Below are 20,477 nucleotides of genomic sequence, written 5' to 3' on the forward strand. Positions count from 1 at the left end.
CATTTACTTCTCTTTTTTTATGATTCTACCAGAATTATAAGAATTTCTGTGATTTTATTACAATGCTCTCTTTGGTCTATCACACAACATAAAAACTAAACATACATCTGCCAATACTTCTAATGTTTACTAGCTATAAACTTGAGGTCTTATGTCAGGTTGTTTCTAATATTCTTCCAAAATATTAAGTTTGTACTTTTCATAAGCTACTCTGTGCAAAATTTTCAATAACTTTATCCAAAGACAATGAATAACAAAGACACATACACATACACCAATCAGTACAAGGCACTGTTGGAACAACTAGAAAAGTAAAATGATTTCTGTATTTAAGGAGCTATATTATGAGGCAGCCTTGTAACAATCTCTCAAAGCAGATGTGTATAAGATATGTCAAATATAATGTAGGGTTAAAGGAAGCAGAGCAAGTCATCCTTACAAAGGTGTATTAGTTAGGAGCCTGTATTCCCAAGTACTTAAACATACACACATACATATAAAGGAGAAGGAAGTAGAAAGCCCTGTGAAGAGTTTTCAGCTATCAGACTGTACCGTAAATTATTAATGACCACAAAAGCTTCCTTTTATGTCCATTAGATATAATTTGTAAGGGTTATTAACTATATAGATAGAATACAATTACCTTTATAAAGTAGCATTTGATTTTGTGATTTATTCAAAACTTCCATATGAATTATCTAACTTGCACAATAACCTGTGAAACATAACTCCCATTCTCCAGAGAGGAAACAGATTCAGAAAACAAGTGATTCTCTTAAAATGCATAGATAGGAAACAGAGGTAGAACTTCATCAGACTACAAATCTAATGCTGGCCCACACCCAAGGAGACTTCGATTTTGTGACCATTACACTGAATAGCCAAAGTTTACATATTTGAACTGATTTTTGTCTGTATTGAGTTTGTTTCTGTGCAAGCAAAAAGATATCCTTACAAAATACTATGCTCCCTTAAAACCTTTCTTTTGTTTTACTTTCTTCTTTAACACAGTTGCTTAATAATTTTATCCCCAGGATCCATCATTGTGGTGTAGTGGGTTAAACTGCCACTTGCGACACCAGCATCCCATATGGGCACTGATTTGAGTCTTGGCTGCTCTATTTCCAATCTACTTCCAATTAGCTCTTTGCAAATGCACCTGAAGAAGCAGCAGAGGCTGGTCCAAATACTTGGGCACCTGCACCCATATAGGAGACTCTGATGAAGCTCCTGGCTTCAGCCTAGCCCAGCCCTGGCCATTGCAGCCATTTGAGGAGTGAATCAGTGGATGAAAGGCCTCTCCTTCTCTTTTTCCAAATGCTTCTCAAATAAATAAATCTTAAAAAAAAATTGTACCCCCAGTATACAGGCTGGTGTTAGCATGTAGCAAAGACTCAAAAACTTTTTAAATGGATAATGATTTTAAACAAGTATTAAGAATTCCCAGTATTTTTTAAATTATAGCTTTTTTTTTTTTTTTTTTTTTTTTTGGACAGGCAGAATGGACAGTGAGAGAGAGAGAGAGAAAGGTCTTCCTTTGCCATTGGTTCACCCTCCAATGGCCGACGCGGTCGGCGCACTGTGGCCGGCACACTGCGCAGATCCGAAGGCAGGAGCCAGGTGCTTCTCCTGGTCTCCCAGGAGACCAGTGCCATCCTACACTGCACTCCCAGGCCATAGCAGAGAGCTGGCCTGGAACATAGCAGAAAGCTGGCAACCAGGACAGAATCTGGCGCCCCGACTGGGACTAGAACCTGGTGTGCCGGCGCCGCAAGGTGGAGGATTAGCCTGTTGAGCCACAGCGCCGGCCTACTAAAATATTTTTAAAACAAGGACTGTTCCACAGTAAATTCTTACACTTCACCCATATCACAGTAGATCTCTTATAGCATTTCATTAACAATCCTTTTAACACATTGTCATCAAGACTTTGAAGAGGAGTTCTGAAGGGAAGAAACTTATATTTATTGAGCACCAGTCACAAGATTGCCACTCAGGCAGGAGGTTCAGCGCACTGTGCCAAGTTCTGTTTTATAGATGTGGTAACTGAGGCTCAATGAGATTAAGTAACTTTCCCAAGGCCACACAGTCAATAAATGGCAAAAACTATTGTTAAAGCCCAAGTCTAACTTCAAAAACCATGTTGGATTCATTATTCCACACAGCTTTGCCTCACAAATTTTCTATTTCTGAGATATGACATATGCCTTCTGAATTACTGCTACTCCTCAGTAAACAATACGTGTACTAGTTTTACTTTTTTTTTTTTAAGATTTATTTTATTTATTTCAAAGACAGAGTTACACAGAGAGGCAGAGACAGCAAGAGAGGTCTTCCATCCACTGGTTCACTCCCCAGATGGTCGCAACGGCCAGAGCTGAGCCGATCCATAGCAGGAGCCAGGAGCTTCTTCCAGGTCTCCCACATGGGTGCAGGGGCCCAAGGTCTTGGGCCATCTTCCACTGCTTTCCCAAGCCATAGCAGAGAGCCGGATCAGAAGAAGAGCAGCAGGGACTAGAATCGGCGCCCATATGGGATGCCGGTGCTTCAGGCCAGGCTTTAACTAGTTATTTTTAAAACTGTCAAATTTTACATCTCTGCTTTTTCTATCATGGTCTAAAAACTTATACTACACTTCTTTCCCCTTACATATACAGTCAGATTTGACTAGATTTCTGTGTACCCTTTCTCTGCATAAGACAATCCTGCTGCACAAGTCCAAATGTGCCATTCCTACGCTGACCAACTATTCTTATAACGTCAGCAGTTCCCCCAAAATTGAATCCCAGCACCCCAGACAATGATCATTTTTCTTTAAAGAGCTAGGAAAGACCAGGACAAGTTTAAAATATTCCCCATCAGTGTTCAAAATGCCCTACTCCTTTGGGATTTAAAAGCTACCCTAGGGGCTGGCATTTTGGCAATAGCGGGTAAGGCTGCCACCTTTGGTGCCAGCATCCCGGTTGCTCCACTTCCAATCCAGCTCCCTGCTAATGCTCCTGGAAAGGCAGTGGAGAACGGCCCAAGCCCTTAGACCCCCAGATCCACTAAAAAGACCCAGAAGAGGCTTCTGGCTCTGGACCAGGCTGGAACTCTTTCAAATAAATAAATAAATCTTTATTTAAAAAAAAAAAAAGTTACCCTGGCCGGCGCCGCAGCTCACTAGGCTAATCCTCCACCTGCGGTGCCGGCATCCCGGGGTTCTAGTCCTGTTTGAGGCGCCAGAGTCTGTCCCGGTTACTCCTCTTCCAGTCCAGCTCTCTGCTGTGGCCCGGGAAGGCAGTGGAGGATGGCCCAAGTGTTTGGGCCCTGCACCCGCGTGGGAGACCAGGAGGAAGCACTTGGCTCCTGGCTGCAGACTGGCGCAGCGCACCAGCCATAGCGGCCATTTGAGGGGTGAACCAAAGGAAGGAAGACCTTTCTCTCTGTCTCTCTCTCTCTCACTAACTCTGCCTGTCAAAAAAAAAAAAAAAAAAAGATTGAAAAAAAAAAAAGTCACTCTAGCCTTTAGGAAGTACCTCACTTACCTAATCCTAGTTAGATTTCCCCTCTCTTTTAAAGAACACTAAGAAAGTATTACAATCCCTCTCCTCTAGTCTCACAGCAACTTAACAGGAAATGCTTCCCTATATATTATTTTTATCTTTTTTTTAATGTCTGAATTAAATATCTCTACTTGCTCTCAACAGAAATTCTGAGTCCAGGATCCTTCTTCTCCAAAGAATGCCTCTATCTACGCTATGTAATATGAAGATGGTAAGCTTTTATGCTCTTTTGAGGGAAAAAAATTATTACAGTCAATAATAATACTTCTTGGTACCAACTTTGAGTTATAGAAAACCATCCGTATGTCCCAAGGGATTTTCTGAAAAAGAGAGGCAAAACATTTCCTAACCTCTAAAACAAAGAACTGCTGATTAAGATTATTATTTCAGGTTTGAAGAAAAAACTGAGTGGTGGCTTTACTATTTATTTCCTTCATATATTTAAAGAATCATATATTTAAATATGATATATATTAAATAATATATTTAAATTCATATATTTAAAGAAAGAGAAACGGAAATAATCAGAGAGTTTTATGTACACAGTTGTTCACTATAGTATTATTTACAAGAGAAAAGAGTAGAAACAATTTGAGTTCCTTCAACAAGGAATTAAGTTTATAATATAGTCATACAGTGGAATATTGTACACATCATTAATCACTGAGCTCAAGAAAGGCTTAAGAATATAGAAAATATTTATGATTTATCTAGTAAAAAGGCATATATGAAACATATACAGAATATTCCCAAGATATCATCTAAGTATAAAACTGTGTAAGATTTTTAATTCTCCTGTATTCTTCTGTATTTTCCAAATTTTCTTCACAGGGTATATATTGCCTTTAAAGATCTCAAAATGATAACATAAGATATAAAAATAAATGTTTTCCCTTTATAAGTTTAAGTATCAACATTTTTAAAGCCCTTTCTAAAGTTGTAAAGAATAACTTTTAACTAAAGAGAATTGAACATTAAGAAAACACACACCATAATCGGATTATCTCACACTTAATGGAGATTTCCTCATTTTCATGAGCAAATGCTTACCGCTCAGGGGACTCTTCATAAATACTGTGACATTCTGTATTCTCAAGCATGAGACTTCTACTGAGGTTCTGTACCCCCGGATAATGGAAATTAGCGAAGGAGTGTGACATGGGGGAAGTTTTGTTTCCAAGGTCTGCGATTCTCTTATCGTGACTGGTTAGTCCACAGGTGAGGCCGTCTAAAGCAGGATTCAGAGAGCGGGTCATGTAGGCATCAGCTGATTGAGGTCTTCTCATTGGGGATGATGGATAGGGAGAAAGTTTGCTGATAAGAGGAGTCAAAAGATCAGCATATGCAGCTTTTGTGGGTTTCAGAAGTTTGTCAACATGAATATTAAGCATTTTCTGTTCAAAAGCACAAGAGAAGACAGAAGATGGGAGATTCTGAAGCCATGACAATAAACTTAGATCCAAATCATCACAACCATTACCACATAAGAGGTCAATGCCAAGAAGTACTTCACTTTCTGTAATTTCTTCTCCAGTTGCTTTACTCTGACAAAATTCCACGCAGCATTCGTAAAGTAGGCCCTTCATTACAAGCTGAAATAAACGATTGTTACTTGCTTTAAATCCAGCCTCACTTAGCTTCCTATCAGCAGGGATGAATTCTGCAACCATGACACAGGCCTCTTCAAAACAGTGAACTCGTGCAGTGCTGGGATTCCAATCCTTAAATTCAGCGTGATTGGTCAAACGAGGCAAGGTCAAAAGCAAACAAAGCTTGCTATAGTCATCTTTAGAAGGACAGTACTCCTCCAGAGCATGTAAACATTGCACAGCTTCTTGCATTGTAAATTCCAGCTGTAAGAAAAAATATAACTATAAACAGAGATGCTATGAAACATGAAAACAATATGAGTATAAGGATAAACCCAGTGCCATAGAATACTCATACAGTTTTTAATGTATGAAACAATTTTCAACTCAGGAATGAAAATGTCACAACTGAAATGAAAATAATAAACAATTTGGCTATAATCAGTATATAAGCTTTTATCTGTAAAAATAGTATTCTAATTCAGGCTTAAGGTTATTATTTTCAAATGTTTAATTTTTAAGGAGTAAGAATAACTGAGTCTTCTACAAAAAAACCTGAAGCATGCAAATATTCAATTGTATGTAAAGCTTGCTATTACTCCAGCTTATCCAAAAAGCCAAGAGCCATTCTTAGTCCAAAATTTACCTTAGGACAAATTTGTGTGGGGATACAAAGCAAATAAAGAAAGGGAACATCTAACAGTTGAACTACTACAAAAATAATAGAGCAAAAAGAAGCTTAGCTGAGGTGTGAATTATGACAATTTGCACAGTGATTATGTCTTACTTAGAATCATAAGCTTTTAATAATATGAGTAACCTTAGAACTTATCTAGCCTAGCCTCCCTATCTTACATATGGTAAAAGTTAGGGTACAGGTTTAAACAAGATAATTCAGTTAGTGACAAAAACAGAATAAAAATTAGGTCTCGACTCACATCGCAATGTCTTTTCCACATGTGAACATCATTATGTGGCAGACATTTCTCTAATATATATGAAAGTCCCCACTGTAATATCCTTTGGTTTTTTGCTACCATCTGAATGTGTGTGGCCCCCGAGAATCCCAGTGTTTAAATCCTAACCACCAAGGTGATGGATTTAGGAGGGTACAGCCTTTGGGAGGTAATTATGTCATGAAAGCTTAACCCCCATAAGTGGGATTAGTGTCGTTATAAAAGAGACCACTTAGAGCTAGTAAGTCTCTTTGATCGTGTGAGAACATTGCTGGAAGGTGTCATTGTCATCTATGAACCAAAGTGTGAGCCCTAACCAGACACTTACTCTGTCAGAACCTTGATTTTAGACTTCCTAGTTTCCAGAACTGTAAGAACTAATTTTCTGTTGTTTATAAGATACCCAATTTATCATATTTTCCTATAGCAACCAAAATGGATTTAGACAATTTATTTCAAAGAACACTTACTCAAATTTAATAAAGTTGTCTTGGTTTTAGATAATGATATTTTGAAACTTTTAAAGTAACTTTCTAATAAAGAGAATCTAACATCTTTAAATTATAATAGTCACAAAGATAAAACATTTCATTAAAAACTATCCTCGGACCAAAGGAAATTCTGAAAAGACAAAGGAAAAAGAGGTAAATATAACCAACTCACTATGGGTTAAGAAAAGATGCAGGGCCAGCATTGTGGAGCAGCAACTTTAACCACTGCCAGCAACACTGGCATCCAATATGGGTGCCAGTTCAAGTCCCAGCTGCCCTGCTTCCAATCAGCTACCTGCTAATGCACCTGAGAGGGCAGTGGAGGATGGTTCAAGTGCTTGGGCCCCTGCAATCTACGTGGGAGACCCTGATGAAGCTCCTGGCTCCTGATTTTGAATTAGCCCAGCAACTGCCATTGTGGCCATTTGGGGAGTATACCAGTGGATGGAAGATCTCTCTCTTTCTCTGTCTAGACTGTCTCTCCCCCTCTCTCTGTAACTCTGCCTTTCATATAAATAAATAAATACATCTTTATAAAAAAAAAAAAGAAAAAAGAAAGAAAAGACACGATGATGAAGAGTCATCAAGTCGAACATCTAGTCTGTCTGTCTGACTTACCTTGAACATGGAGGAACACACACTCTTCCACTTAGCCAGCTATTGATATGTATCATCTTGGCTTAAATCAAGGCACAAGTTAGAAACACAACAAGCTGAAAGAACTACATCCAAAATAGCAGACTCTGCCCCATCCTAACTCTTTAAAACTTTGGTAACTCATGACATTAATCTTCAGTTTTAACAAAAAAAAAATATTTATGACTGAAAACAAGACTATGGAGCAAACCTTCAGGAATAAAAATCTTACATGCTGGGGCTCATCTTCTGCTGACATTGCATTGTTAACACATAAAGCTTCTAAAAACTTCTGCTTCAGGATAATATAACGAAATCTGCAAAAATAAAATGATATATTGATTAAAAATCTGAATGACAGCAAAATAGGCCAATTTTATTTCAAATGTTTATTTTTTATTTTTAAAAAGACATTTTTGGGGATGGACATTGTGGCACAGCAGGTTAAACCACCATTTGAAATGCCTGCATCCCATACTGGAGTGCTAGTTAGAGTACCAACTCCCCTGCTTCCAAGACAGCTTCCTGCTAATGTACCTGGGAAGGCAGCAGATGATGACTCAGGCCTTGAGTGCCTGCCACCCACATGAGAGACTCAGATAGAATTTCTATTTTCTGATTTCAGCCTGGCCCAGCCCTGGTTGTTGCCTGCATTTTGGGAATGAATCAGCAGATAAAAGATCTCTCTCTCCTTTCCTCTCCCTCTCTCCCTATATTTAAAACAAATAAATAATTGGGTTTTTTAAATTACATCTTTTCTTTAAAAAAAAAGACTTTTTTAGAGGTAAGCATTTGACTTAGTAGTTAACAAGCCAGTTGAGACTCCTGCATCCCATAGCAGCATGCCTGGGTTTGAGTTCCAGTTTTACTCCTGATTCCAGCTTCCTGCTAATGTACACCCTGGGAGGCAGTCGGCAATGCCTTAAGCAGTTGGGTTCCTAAAACCCTATTAGAGACCTAGATTGGGTTACTGGCTCCTGGCTTCAATCTGCCCAGCCAAGGCCACTACAGGCATTTGGAGAGTGAACCAGAAGATATGAGTTTTTTGTCTCTCCATCTCTTTTCCATTGTCTGATAAGTCAAATGTACTTACAAATTACTCTGCTTTCAAAAAATTTTAAAAATATTTTATTAAGCTGCTTATCACACTAAATGCATAACAAATAATTTTTTTTTTTTGACAGGCAGAGTTAGACAGTGAGAGATAGAGACAGAGAGAAAAGTCTTCCTTTTCCATTTTTCACCCCCCAAATGGCCGCTACACCAATCCGAAGCCAGGAGCCAGGTGCTTCCTCCCGGTCTCCCATGTGGGTGCAGGGCCCAAGGACTTGGGCCATCCTCCACTGCCTTCCCGGGCCACAGCAGAAAGCTGGACTGGAAGAGGAGCAACTGGGACAGAATCCGACGCCCCAACAGGAACTAGAACCTGGGGAACCGGCACCGCAGGCGGAGGATTAGCCAAGTAAGCCATGGCGCCAGCCAACAAATAATTTCACTCAAAAGCAATTAAACTCTCAGACGAAGGACTTTAAATACAGCATTAATTCTATACAAAAATTTAATTTTTATGGAAGATGTCAAATATTACCTAATTTGAAATTAAAGCCCTTTAAATTAAAAAATGTTTTGTTTTTCTGAAATATATCCTTTTTAATGCTTTAAAAATATTTTTCAAAGACTTATTTACTTATTTTGAAAGAGCTATAGGGGGTGAGGGGAGAGATGGAGAAAGAGATCTCCACCAGCTGATCCACTGCCCAAATGGCTGCAATAGCCCAGGCTGGACCATATCAAAGACAGGAATTTCATCCGGGTCTCCCACCTAGGTGCAGGGACCCAAGGACTTGGGCCATCCTCCACTGCTTTTCCCAGGCACAATAGCAGGGAACTGGATCGGAGGCAGAGGAACCAGGACTCAAACTGTGCCCAAATGGAATGCTGGCATTGCAGGTGTTGTCTTACTCTGTTATGCCACAATGGTGGCCCCAAATTCCTTTTTTTTTTTTTTTCTTTTTTTGACAGGCAGAGTGGACAGTGAGAGAGACAGAGAGAAAGGTCTTCCTTTTCCATTGGTTCACCCTCCAATGGCCGCGGCAGCTGGTGCACAGCACCGATCCGAAGCCAGGAGCCAGATGCTTCTCCTGGTCTCCCATGTGGGTGCAGGGCCCAAGCACTTGGGCCATTCTCCACTGCACTCCCAGACCACAGCAGAGAGCTGGACTGGAAGGGGAGCAACCAGAACAGAATCTGGCGCCCCGACCAGGACTAGAACCCGGGGTGCCGCACCGCAGGCGGAGGATTAGCCTAGTGAGCCGCAGCGCCGGCCAAGGCCCCAAATTCTTAAAAAATTTAAAATAGTGGGGGCAGCACTGTGGCGTAGAAGGTTAAGCCTCCTTCTGCAGTGCCAGCATCCCATATGGACACTGGTTCATATCCCAGCTGCTCCACTTCTGATCCAGCTCCCTGCTAATGAGCTTGGGAAAACAGTGAAGATGGCCCAAGTACCTGAGCCACTGGCACACATGTGGGAGACCTGGAAGAAGCTCCTGGCTACTGGTTTTCTCCTGGCCTAGTTCTGGCCACTGCAGCCATTTGGGGAGTAAACTACTGGATGGAAGATGGAAGATCAATTTCTCTATTTTTCTCTCACTCTCCTTCTCTCTGTATCTCTGCCGTTCAAATAAATAAATCCTTTTAAAAAATAATTGTTTACTTATTGATTTGTTAAAAATTTATAAACTGTAATTGTATATATTTAGAGTGTACAATGTTGTATGTTATATGTATATATTCATATACTGTAGAAAGATAAAATTAAGCTAACTACCCATTTATGAAAAAGAGATTTACTTATTTGAAAGTCAGAGTGACAGAGAGACAGACAGAGAAAGAGGGATCTTCCATCCCCTGGTTCATTCCCCAAATGGCCATAAGAGCCAGAGGCAGTCCAGGTCAAAGCCAAGAGTCTGGAACTCCCTTCAGTTCTCCTACATAAGTGGCAGGGACCCAAGCACTTGGGCCATCTTCCAGTGCTTTCTCTGGGACATTAGCAGGTACCTGGATTCGAAGTGGAGCAGCCAGGACTTGAACCAGCACTCCAGTATGGAATGCTGGCATCACAAGTGGCAGCTTAACTTGTACCACGACCTTTGCTCCTAACATTTTTGTTTGTAAATACTGTATTTTTTTTTATTTGAGAGGCAGAGTGATAGACAGAGGGAGAGACAGAGAAAAAGGTCTTCCATCCACTGGCTCACTCCCCAAATGGATACAACAGCTCGCGATCCAAAGCCAGGAGCTTCTTTTGGGTTTCCCAAAAGGGTGCAGGGGCCCAAGCACATGGGCCATCTTCACTGCTTTTCCAGGCCATAGCAGAGAGCTGGATCAACAGAGGAGCAGCCAGGTCTCAAACTGGTAACCATATGAGATATCAGCACTGCAGGCAGTGGCTTTACCCGCTACACCACAGCGCCAGCTCTCTGTAACTCTGCCTTTCAAATAAATAAATAAATCTTAAAAAATAGAAAAAAAAAAAAAAAAAAAAAAGAAGAAGAGGAACCGCCAAGACAGAAACCGGCACCCATATGGAATGCCTACACTGCAGGCAGAGGCTTAGCCTACTATTCCACAGTGCCAGCCCGTGGCTCCTAACTTTTTAAGCATCAGAAAGAACTAATAAAAATGGGGCTGAAAGGGTAGTAGCAAATGAACAACATTTCTAAAAAAAGTCACAAAATAACTACATTAAACTTTGTAGCTGTGATTGTTCAGGAAAGGGAAGAGCGAACAAAATGTACTTCTCTAAAAATCAAGTAAGTTTGGACACTTTAAGAACTTTCAAGAAAAAAGTGGGGGCCAGCATTGTGGCATAGTGGGTAAAGTCACCATCTGTGATGCCAGCATCCCATTTAGATGCCAGTTCAAGACCCGGTTGCTCTACTTCCAATACAGTTCCTTGCTAATGTGGAAAAGATGAAAAGTAGCAGAAGATGGCCCAAATGCTCAGGCCCCTGAATCCATGTGAGAAACCTGGAAGAAGCTCCTGGCTCCTAGCTTCAGCCTGCCCCAGCCCTAACCACTACACCCACTTGAGGAGTGAACCAGTAGACAGAAACTCACTCTCTGTATGTCTCTTCCTCTAATTTTGCCTGTCAATCAACAAAATAAATCTTATCAAAAAAAAAAAAGTGTTTCCAAAGGTTGAAAAGAAAAATTTTAATGAACCTTCCTTCATTCTTCCAGCCACTGTTATAGAAACAAATATCCAATAAAACAAAATCCTTGCCTTTAAGAAGTCATCTAATGCATTTATAAAATATGCAGAGGGTTCAGCAAGATCACAAAGGAGAATGAAACCATTTCTACCAGAGAGTACAGGAAGTGAAAGAAAGATAAGGAATTACTCTTTTTTTTTTTTTTTTTTTTTTTTGACAGGCAGAGTGGACAGTGAGAGAGAGACAGAGAGAAAGGTCTTCCTTTTGCCGTTGGTTCACCCTTCAATGGCCGCCGTGGTAGCGTGCTGCGGCCGGCGCACCGCGCTGTTCCGATGGCAGGAGCCAGGTGCTTCTCCTGGTCTCCCATGGGGTGCAGAGCCCAAGCACTTGGGCCATCCTCCACTGCACTCCCTGGCCACAGCAGAGAGCTGGCCTGGAAGAGGGGCAACCGGGACAGGATCGGTGCCCTGACCGGGACTAGAACCCGGTGTGCCGGCGCCGCAAGGCGGAGGATTAGCCTGTTGAGCCACGGCGCCGGCCAGGAATTACTCTTAAGAGGATAACTGAGAGTGTGTCGGGACTCTAGGCAGGAGATGGTAAAAGGAATAGTATTCCAGGTAAGACATCAGTCAAGATGCCTGTGTTGGGGCTGGAGCTGTAGTTTAGTGGGTAAAGCCATCGCCTGTAGTACCAGCATCCCATATGGGTGCCAGTTCAGTCCCAGCTGTTCCACTTCTGATCCAGCTCTCTACTATGACCTGGAAAAGCAGAAGATGGCCCAAGTCCTTGGGCCCCTGCACTCACATGGGAGACCCAGAAGCAGCTCCTGGCTCTTGGCTTTGGACTGGCCCAGCTCCAGCCATTGCAGCCATTTGGGGAGTGAATCAGCAGATGGAAGACCTCTCTCACTCTCTCTGCCTCTGTCTCTCTGCAACTCTACCATTCAAATACATAAATAAATCTTTAAAAAAAAAAAAAAAAGCGCCTGTGTTCCATATCACAGTGCCTGGGTTCAATACCTGGCTCTGGTTCCTGACTCCAGTTTCTTTGTAATGTCTCATGTAATTGAGTCCCAGGCTTTTGGCATCTGGGGAGTGAACTCACAAATAGAACTGATTTTCTCTGCCTCTCAAATTTATATATATACTACACACACACACACACACTCAACTGATAATCACAGAGTAACTTGTTCATGGCTAATTTTTCTGCTAATAACAATGCTAAATCCTAGATAAATAAATAATTAACAATTTGAATGCACTAAAGACAATAAAAAATTGCCATACCTAAAAGGAAGTCAATCCTTGAAAAAAATAACTTTAGTAGGTGGGACTCAAAAGTATAAGGCTTTCCAGCTGAGGACACTCCCTAGTCCACTCAGTGTGAGCTAGAACTCACACAGAGCGCTGCCACTTCACAGGCTTGAGGAAATTAAAAAAACTGGTTCTGCCAAAGCAGCTGAAAAGTAAGGGGAGTCCAAAAACAGGGGTGCATTTCTAACTAATGCATCAAAATGTATTGTAGAAACTCAAGTGTCCAAATCCTCAGCTATCCTCCAAACTAAAGATGTAAGGGAGACTCCAAGAAACGCAGTAAAAGCACTAGCTAGCAGGCTAAAGGAATGAGCAGGAGGCCAGCATTGTGGCAAAGCCACCATGTGCAACGCCGGCATCCCTTATGGACGCTAGTTTGTGTCCTGGCTGCTCCACTTCCAATCCAGCTCCCTGCTAACGGCCTGGGAAAAGCAGCAGAAGATGACCCAAGTATTTGGGCCCCTCCACCGACATGGGAGACCCAGATGAAGATCCTGGCTCTGGACTGGCCCAGCTCCAGCCATTGCAGCCATTTGGGGAATGAATCAGCAGATGGAAGATATCTCTCTCTCTCTCCCTCTCTCTCGCCCTTCCCCATTCCTCTGTGTGTGTGTGTGTCTGTCTGTCTCTCCCTCTCTCATTGTGGCTCTGACTTTCAAATTAATAAATCAGTCTTCACAGGAAAAAAAAAAAAAAGAGCTGAAATTTCAGCTGGCAGCCATTAGAGGGAGACAGCCTGCATTTTGGGGCTAATTGTGTACCTGAATAAAAATCAACACTTATTAAAGTAAGATAACAAAATTGAGAGTCTCAACAATTAATATACAATGTGGAATTTTCATTTTATAAAATACTACATTGTTTTTTAAATGACTCTTAGTTAAGAAAAAAGACAATCTAAAAATGAGCCTGATATGATTAGATGTGTAAATTAGCAAATAAAGACTACTCTAGCAAACAAGCAGTTATTATGAATTTGTTCAAGGATTTAAAGGATAATATAATCATAATAAATTGATCTACAGGAATAATTCATCAAAAAATATGAAAGAAAAATTTGAAGCTGAAAACTATCAGAAATGAAAAAGTCAAGGGTGGCGCTGTGGCGTAACAGGTAAAGCTGCTGCCTGCAGTGCTGGCATCCCATATGGGCGCTGGTTCAAGTCCAGCTGCTCCACTTCCCATCCAGCTCTCTGCTATGGCCTGGGAAAGCAGTGGAAGATGGTCCAAGTCCTTGGGCCCCTGCACCTGCGTGGGAGGCCTGGAAGAAGCTCCTAGCTCCCAGCTTCACATCAGCGCAGCTCTGGCCGTTGCAGCTATCTGGGGAGTGAACCAGCGGATGGAAGACCTCTCTCCCTCCCTCCCTCCCTCTTTCCTCCTCCCTCTCTCCCTCCCTCCCTCTCTCTACCTCTCCTTCTCTCTGTGTGTAATTCTGACTTTCAAGTAAATAAATAAATCTTTAAAAAAAAAGGAAATGAAAAAGTCATTGTTTATCATTGCATTGGTAATAGCAGAAAAGAGTCAGTAAACACTGAATTAATAAAAATACTCCAGACTAAAAATGATAGAGAAAAAAACATTAAGGACGTGTGTTGTAGTGCAGCTGCCTGGAATGCCCACATCCTGTACTGGGTGTCTGGGATTAAGTTCTACCTCTAACTCCAATCCAGATGCATGATAATGTGCTTCATGGGAGGTAATAGTGATAGCTCAAGTAGTTAGGTCCCTGTTACCCATTCGGGAGACCTAGATTGAGTTCCTGGCTCCCAGGCTTGGCATGGCCAAGTCCTGGTTATTGTGGGTATTTGGGGAGTGAACCAACTGATGGAGGATCAATCTTTCTCTCCCCTCCCTGTCACTCTTTCAAACAAATAAAAATAAAGAAACTTAAAAATGCATATAGTAAGGAGGGCATTTGGCATAGCAGTCAAGTTGCTACTTGGGACACCTGCATTCCATATGAGTTCATGGTTCAAGTCCCAGCTCTTCCACCTCTGATTCAGCTGCCTGCTAATTTATACCCTGAGATGCAGTAGACAATGGCTCAAGTACTTTGGTCCCTGCCACCCACTTGGGAGACCTGGATTAGGTTCCTAGCTCTGGCTTGGCCCAGCTCTGGTTATTGTGGGCATCTGGGGAGTGAATCAGTGCATGTAAGATCTCTTTATCTTTCCCTCTCTCTGCCTTTCCAATAAAATGAGAATATGTTTTTTTTTTTCCCAAGGTTACAGAAAATAAACAAAGCCCCAGTCCAGTGGGACAAAATCAATTTGTCTAAGATTGTGTCCCAGAAGGAAAAGAGAAAAAATTTGAAGAAATAATGGCCAGAAGCTTCCTTTATTTTGATAAAATACAAACTTACAGACCCAAAATGCTCAGCAAACCCCACAAGTGGGAAGAACACAAGCTTTATTTAAGCACTTAATAAGCAAACCGCTGAAAAATCAGTAAGATCTTGAAGGTCACCATTTAAGGATGAGAACGTGTGCACACACTCATGTAACTGTATGCAAGAAAATAAGATACAAATTTCAACTGACTGTGCATCAGAAACAATGGAGGCCAGGAGACAATGGAATGACATCTTTCAAATTCTTTATACTGTTATGAAGAAATAGTTCTTCTGGCTTTTTAAAACATATACACATTATTGACTAAGTAACTTGCATATCAGATTTTTGAACAACCCAAGTATATGCAACTGGTCCTCTAGAGGTGCTCCAACTCAAAGGGATTGGAAGTACTCTTTTCTAGGAAGAGCTAAGAGTTTAAATTTTTTATTGTTTTGTTCTTTGCTTAGCTTCTATCAACCATAATATGCTAAAACCTTCAGATAAAATCTTACCTTTTTTTGTCAAATTTTTCCATACATTCTAGAGGCTGAATGAACTGAAGAACTTCATCCCACTGGCCATCAAGAATTAACTGCCTAAATAAAGAAAAACCACATGTGTAATCAAACTCAGGTTACACACCTAAATGTAGAATAGCTGACAAAATAGAATACATCACAAAGCACATGAGATTACCATTTTATTTGGTTTTCCAAATATTAAAATAATATTTTCACAATTTATGACAACATGCTATATGAGAAGAATTTGTTTGGATTTGGCATTGTGGCAGAACAGGTTAAGATGCTGCTTGCAATGCCAGCATCCCATACAGGAGTGCTAGCTTTATTCCCAAAGGCTGTTTCCAATCCAGCTTCCTGTAAGTGTACCTGGGAAGGCAGCCAAGGATGGCCCAAGTCCTTGAGTGCCTGCCACATACATGGAAGACTTGGATGCAGTTTCTGATTTCTGGCTTCAGCCTTGCTCAGACATGGCTGTTACAGCCACTTGGGGAGTGAAACAGCAGATGGAAAACTTTTAACTTTCCCTGTCTCTGCCTTTCTAACACATAAATGAATATATATTAAAAAAATAAAAGAATCTGTGAATGTATAGCCTATTCACAGTAATATGTATGTGTTTTTGATCTACATAAAAAATTATTAGAGTTGCTTTATTTCACTACCTACCTTGGCTGTTTTAAAGCTATTACATAATATTTAGGAATTAGTGTATGAGTATGTTATACTCTCACTAAATCAATGGTTCTGATTTTGTGAGAGATTTTTTTTGTCCCTAACAGATATTTGGAAATGTCTGGAAACATTTTTGGTTGTTACAAGTAGAGGTACTCCTGGCTTCTACTGGGTAGATGCCAGGGATGATATTAAACATTCTACAATATAGAGGATAAACTCCAGCAAAGAATGATATAGTCTCTATGTTAATAGTGTCAAGAATGAGAAACTCTGCTCTAAATTATGACTTCTACATCCCTGAAAATGAAAATAGCAAAGAATAAGAACAAATTTCATCCCACTTTTAAATGGTCTATGTGAACTTCCAAAAGTTACAAGGTACTCTTCTCCCTTCCTATCAAATAACAATTTCCCTATTTTGGATTTTTTTTAGAACAGTAAAATTTAAAAAGGACAGACAGGAGGACCTACATATGATTGCCAACTTTTTATTCTGCAAAGGAATATTAATAATAGCTGTTACATTATACAATTTCCTAAAGGGACACTTTAATATTTAAAAAGTAGGAAGGACACAATTTCAAAGGCCAATCCATTTAGTTTAAATAAAAATTTAGGGCCCGGCACTGTGGTATAGCAGGTAAAGCCACCACCTGCAATGCCAGCATCCCATATGGGCGCTGGTTCAAGTCTTGGCTGCTCCACTTCCAATCCAGCTACCTGCTGTGGCCTGGGAAAGCAGTGGAAGATGGCACAAGTCCTTGGGCCCTTGCACCTTCGTGGGAGACCTGGAGGAGGCTCCTGGCTTCGGATCAGCCCAGCTCCAGCCGTTGCAACCGTCTGGGGAGTGAACCAGTGGATAGAAGACCTCTCTCTCTCTCTCTCTCTCTCTCTCTCTCTGTCTCTGCCTCTCTGTAACTCTGCCTTTCAAATAAATAAATAAATCTTTAAAAAAAAAAAAAAGAAAGAAAGAAAGAGTTACTGTTCTATAATTCTTTGCCCTTCACTTCAGACCAGTAAAACTTCAACGTAAACCAACAGGCTCTTAGGAGATACTTGAGACACACTCTAAATTGCAAGAGTATGAATGATTAAAAGAGAGAGCCAAAAGAATAATATCTTGGTACTGGTTCCTAGCAACTCCATTATTTGACTAAGTTACATCAACCTATAATTAAACTCTTTGGGGGTAGATGACATTCATAACAAAAATACATGGAAACGCTATGTGAGGTGTTTTTTTGGTTTGTTTTGCTATGTGCTTTAAATAAACTCCTCTAATGTAAAAAGCTTTATTTTCTTAAAAGTTCCTTTTTAATAAGTTAGGAATACTTCATCGCTTAAAGCTTTCCAAGTCACAAAATGAGACATATCCAAAACTCTGTGTTCCTCATCAAAGATATTTGGTATTATACGAGAATGGAATACATTTATGCCTGGAAATTTGGGACTTTTTCCATTCAAGTTAGGATATTTTTAGCAATCCATTCTGGCAAACGTTTACTCCCTTTGCCTTGCAATTCCACCCCCGAGAATATTGTCCAAAGGAAATAACGCAAGACACAGAAAAAGTCTCATGTTTAAAATTTAATCAGTGGCCGGCGCTGTGGCTCACTAGGCTAATCCTCCACCTGTGGCGCCGACACCCTGGGTTCTAGTCACAGTTGGGGCGCCGGATTCTGTCCCAGTTGCTCCTCTTTCAGTCCAGCTCTCTGTTGTGGCCCAGGAAGGCAGTGGAGGATGGCCCAAGTGCTTGGGCCCTGTACCCACATGGGAGACCAGGAGGTGGCACCTGGCTCCTGGCTTCTGATTGGCGCAGCGCCGGCCGTGGCGGCCATTTGGAGGGTGAACCAGCGGAAGGAAGACCTTTCTGTCTATCTCTCTCACTGTCTAACTCTGCCTGTCAAATAAATAAATAAATAAATAAAATTTAATCAGTAGAGCATTTAAGGAAAATTGGAAACAACTGTCTAAAAATAGGGAAACCACTATGAAATTAAGTAAATTGGAGAAAAACTTAAAGTAGAAATCTGTAATCACATAGAAAACTGTAATATCAATAGACAGCAGCAGGATTTTACATTACAAATACAACAAAATTGCTGTCATGTTTTAATATGCACAGAAATTATCAGGAGTATGGATGGTAGAGTGATTTTTTTTCTTTTCTTTTCCTATATTTTCTACAATGACTATATAATGAATGCATTTCTAGTAGTATAATTTATTTTTGTCGCTAAAAAGATGGCATTTCAGAAATATTTTCCTTACTTTCCAGAGTACCTGATTTCTTAGTCAAATGTTCTTTATGATGACCCATTCACAACAGGGTTGTGACTCTTTTTTTTTTTTTTTTAATAGATCTCAGGATCTTACTACTAAACATTCTACAGTATTTTGTAAATAATACAGTATAAAAACAAACATTTTAAAAATTATATAGCCTTTCACAATTATAAATTTCTGTATGTATTAAATATATTTCCTTTTTAATACTTAACATTTTTAAAAGCACCACAAATCTCATAGTATTAATGGAATCATACCTCAGGAAAAGCATATCATCAGAAAACAGGCCATTTATGACTCCACTTTCCTTCTCAAGTGCCAGCATACTAATGTGAAGCTTCTTTGAGTTCAGGAAGTCCAAAATCAGCTTAATTATTTCAACCTCTTTTACATTCACTGTTTCTTCTGCCGTCATATTGATAGCCTAAATATTAAATAGAACAGTAACAACAACAAAGTTAACTCTATTATTTTATGTCCAGGTTTACCTGCCTGGACACTACACAAAATCAGTCTCCTTGGATTTTTAGTATAAGTATTCTGAAATGAAAACTATTATTTATTAAAATCAAGTCATTCTTTAATGTATAATACAAGTATGACTGATTTTTAAAAAACTAGTTATCTTCAAGAGATACACACTGGAACAACTACAAAATAAATGATATAAAACTTGTGCTCTGCTTCAAAATAATATAAGAGGCAAATGGGAAAAATAAAGATGAAATAATCATGACTATTGAGGTGTAGTGATGACTGAATAAGTTTCATTATATAATTCTGTCTACTCTTACACATTTAAATTTTCTATAACAAAGAAATGTTTTTAAAAGTCACTAATGGGGGGCCAGCACTGTGGTGTAGTGGATAAAGCTGCCGCCTGCAATGCCAGCATCCCATATGGGCGCCAGTCAAGTCCCAGCTATTCCACTTCCATCCAGCTCTTTGTTATAGCCTGGGAAAGCAGTAGAGGATGGCTCAAGTCCCTGGGCCCCCACAGCCGCAGAGGAGACCCGGAAGAAGCTCCTGGCTCCTGGCTTAAGAGTGGCACAGCTCCAGCCATCGTGGCCATCTAGGGAATGAATCAGTGGATATAAGACCTCTCTCTCTCTGTTTCTGCCTCTATGTAACTCTTTCAAATAAATAAAAAAAACTTTTTTTTGACAGGCATAGTTAGACAGTGAGAGAGAGACAGAGAGAAAGGTCTTCCTTCCGTTGGTGCACACCCCAAATGGCCGCTACCCAGCTCAGATCCAAAGCTAGGAGCCAGGTGCTTCCTCCTGGTCTCCCATGCGGGTGCAGGGCCCAAAGACTTGGGCCATCCTCCACTGCACTCCCGGGCCACAGCAGAGAGCTGGACTGGAAGAGGAGCAACTGGGACAGAACCAGCGCCCCAACCGGGACTAGAACCCGGCGTACCGGCGCCGCAGGCGGAGGATTAGCCTCGTGAGCCGCATCGCTGGCCAATAAGTAAATCTTAAAACGCACACACACATACACACACTCACAAACACCATAACCACGACTTAAAAATGAGGGACATGTGTGTGGCTTTGCATAGGAATGTGAGAAATCTGACTTAAAAAAAAAAAGTCATTAATGGGAGGTCTGTGCTATGGCATACAGGCTATGTCTCTGCCTGTGATGCCCATATCCCATATAAGCATTGGTTGTATTTTGGCTGTTCCTCTTCCTATCCAGCTCTCTGCTTATGGCCTGGGAAAGCAGTGAAGGATGACCCAAGTGCTTGGGCCCCCACACCCATGTGGGAGACCCAGAGGAAGCTCCTGGCTCCTGGCTTCGGATCGGCCCGGTCCCGGCCTTTGCAGCCATTTTGGGGGTGAACCGGTGAATGGAGGACCTTTCTCTCTGTGACTGTGCCTCTCAAATAAATGAATAAAATCTTTAA

General features: G+C 40.7%; 1 protein-coding gene across 4 annotated transcripts in view; it reads right to left on the bottom strand.

Annotated features, from left to right (window-relative positions):
- Positions 1-20,477, bottom strand: part of WDR47 (WD repeat domain 47) — a 77,215-nt gene that overhangs the window by 31,992 nt on the left and 24,746 nt on the right. For 2 of the 4 annotated variants that reach the window (XM_062191875.1, XM_062191874.1), the window contains exons 2-5: positions 18,826-18,992; positions 15,593-15,676; positions 7,450-7,534; positions 4,596-5,398 (exon numbers count right to left, since the gene is read on the bottom strand). In XM_062191875.1, the coding sequence (XP_062047859.1) occupies positions 4,596-5,398; positions 7,450-7,534; positions 15,593-15,676; positions 18,826-18,983 (1,130 nt within the window). In that variant the 5' untranslated portion in view covers positions 18,984-18,992. Of the gene's footprint in view, positions 1-4,595; positions 5,399-7,428; positions 7,535-15,592; positions 15,677-18,825; positions 18,993-20,477 lie in introns of all 4 variants that reach the window. The other 2 variants (XM_062191873.1, XM_062191872.1) reach the window with 1 other exon arrangement.

This window comes from Lepus europaeus, chromosome 5 (assembly GCF_033115175.1).
Source record: "Lepus europaeus isolate LE1 chromosome 5, mLepTim1.pri, whole genome shotgun sequence".
Taxonomy (NCBI): domain Eukaryota; kingdom Metazoa; phylum Chordata; class Mammalia; order Lagomorpha; family Leporidae; genus Lepus; species Lepus europaeus.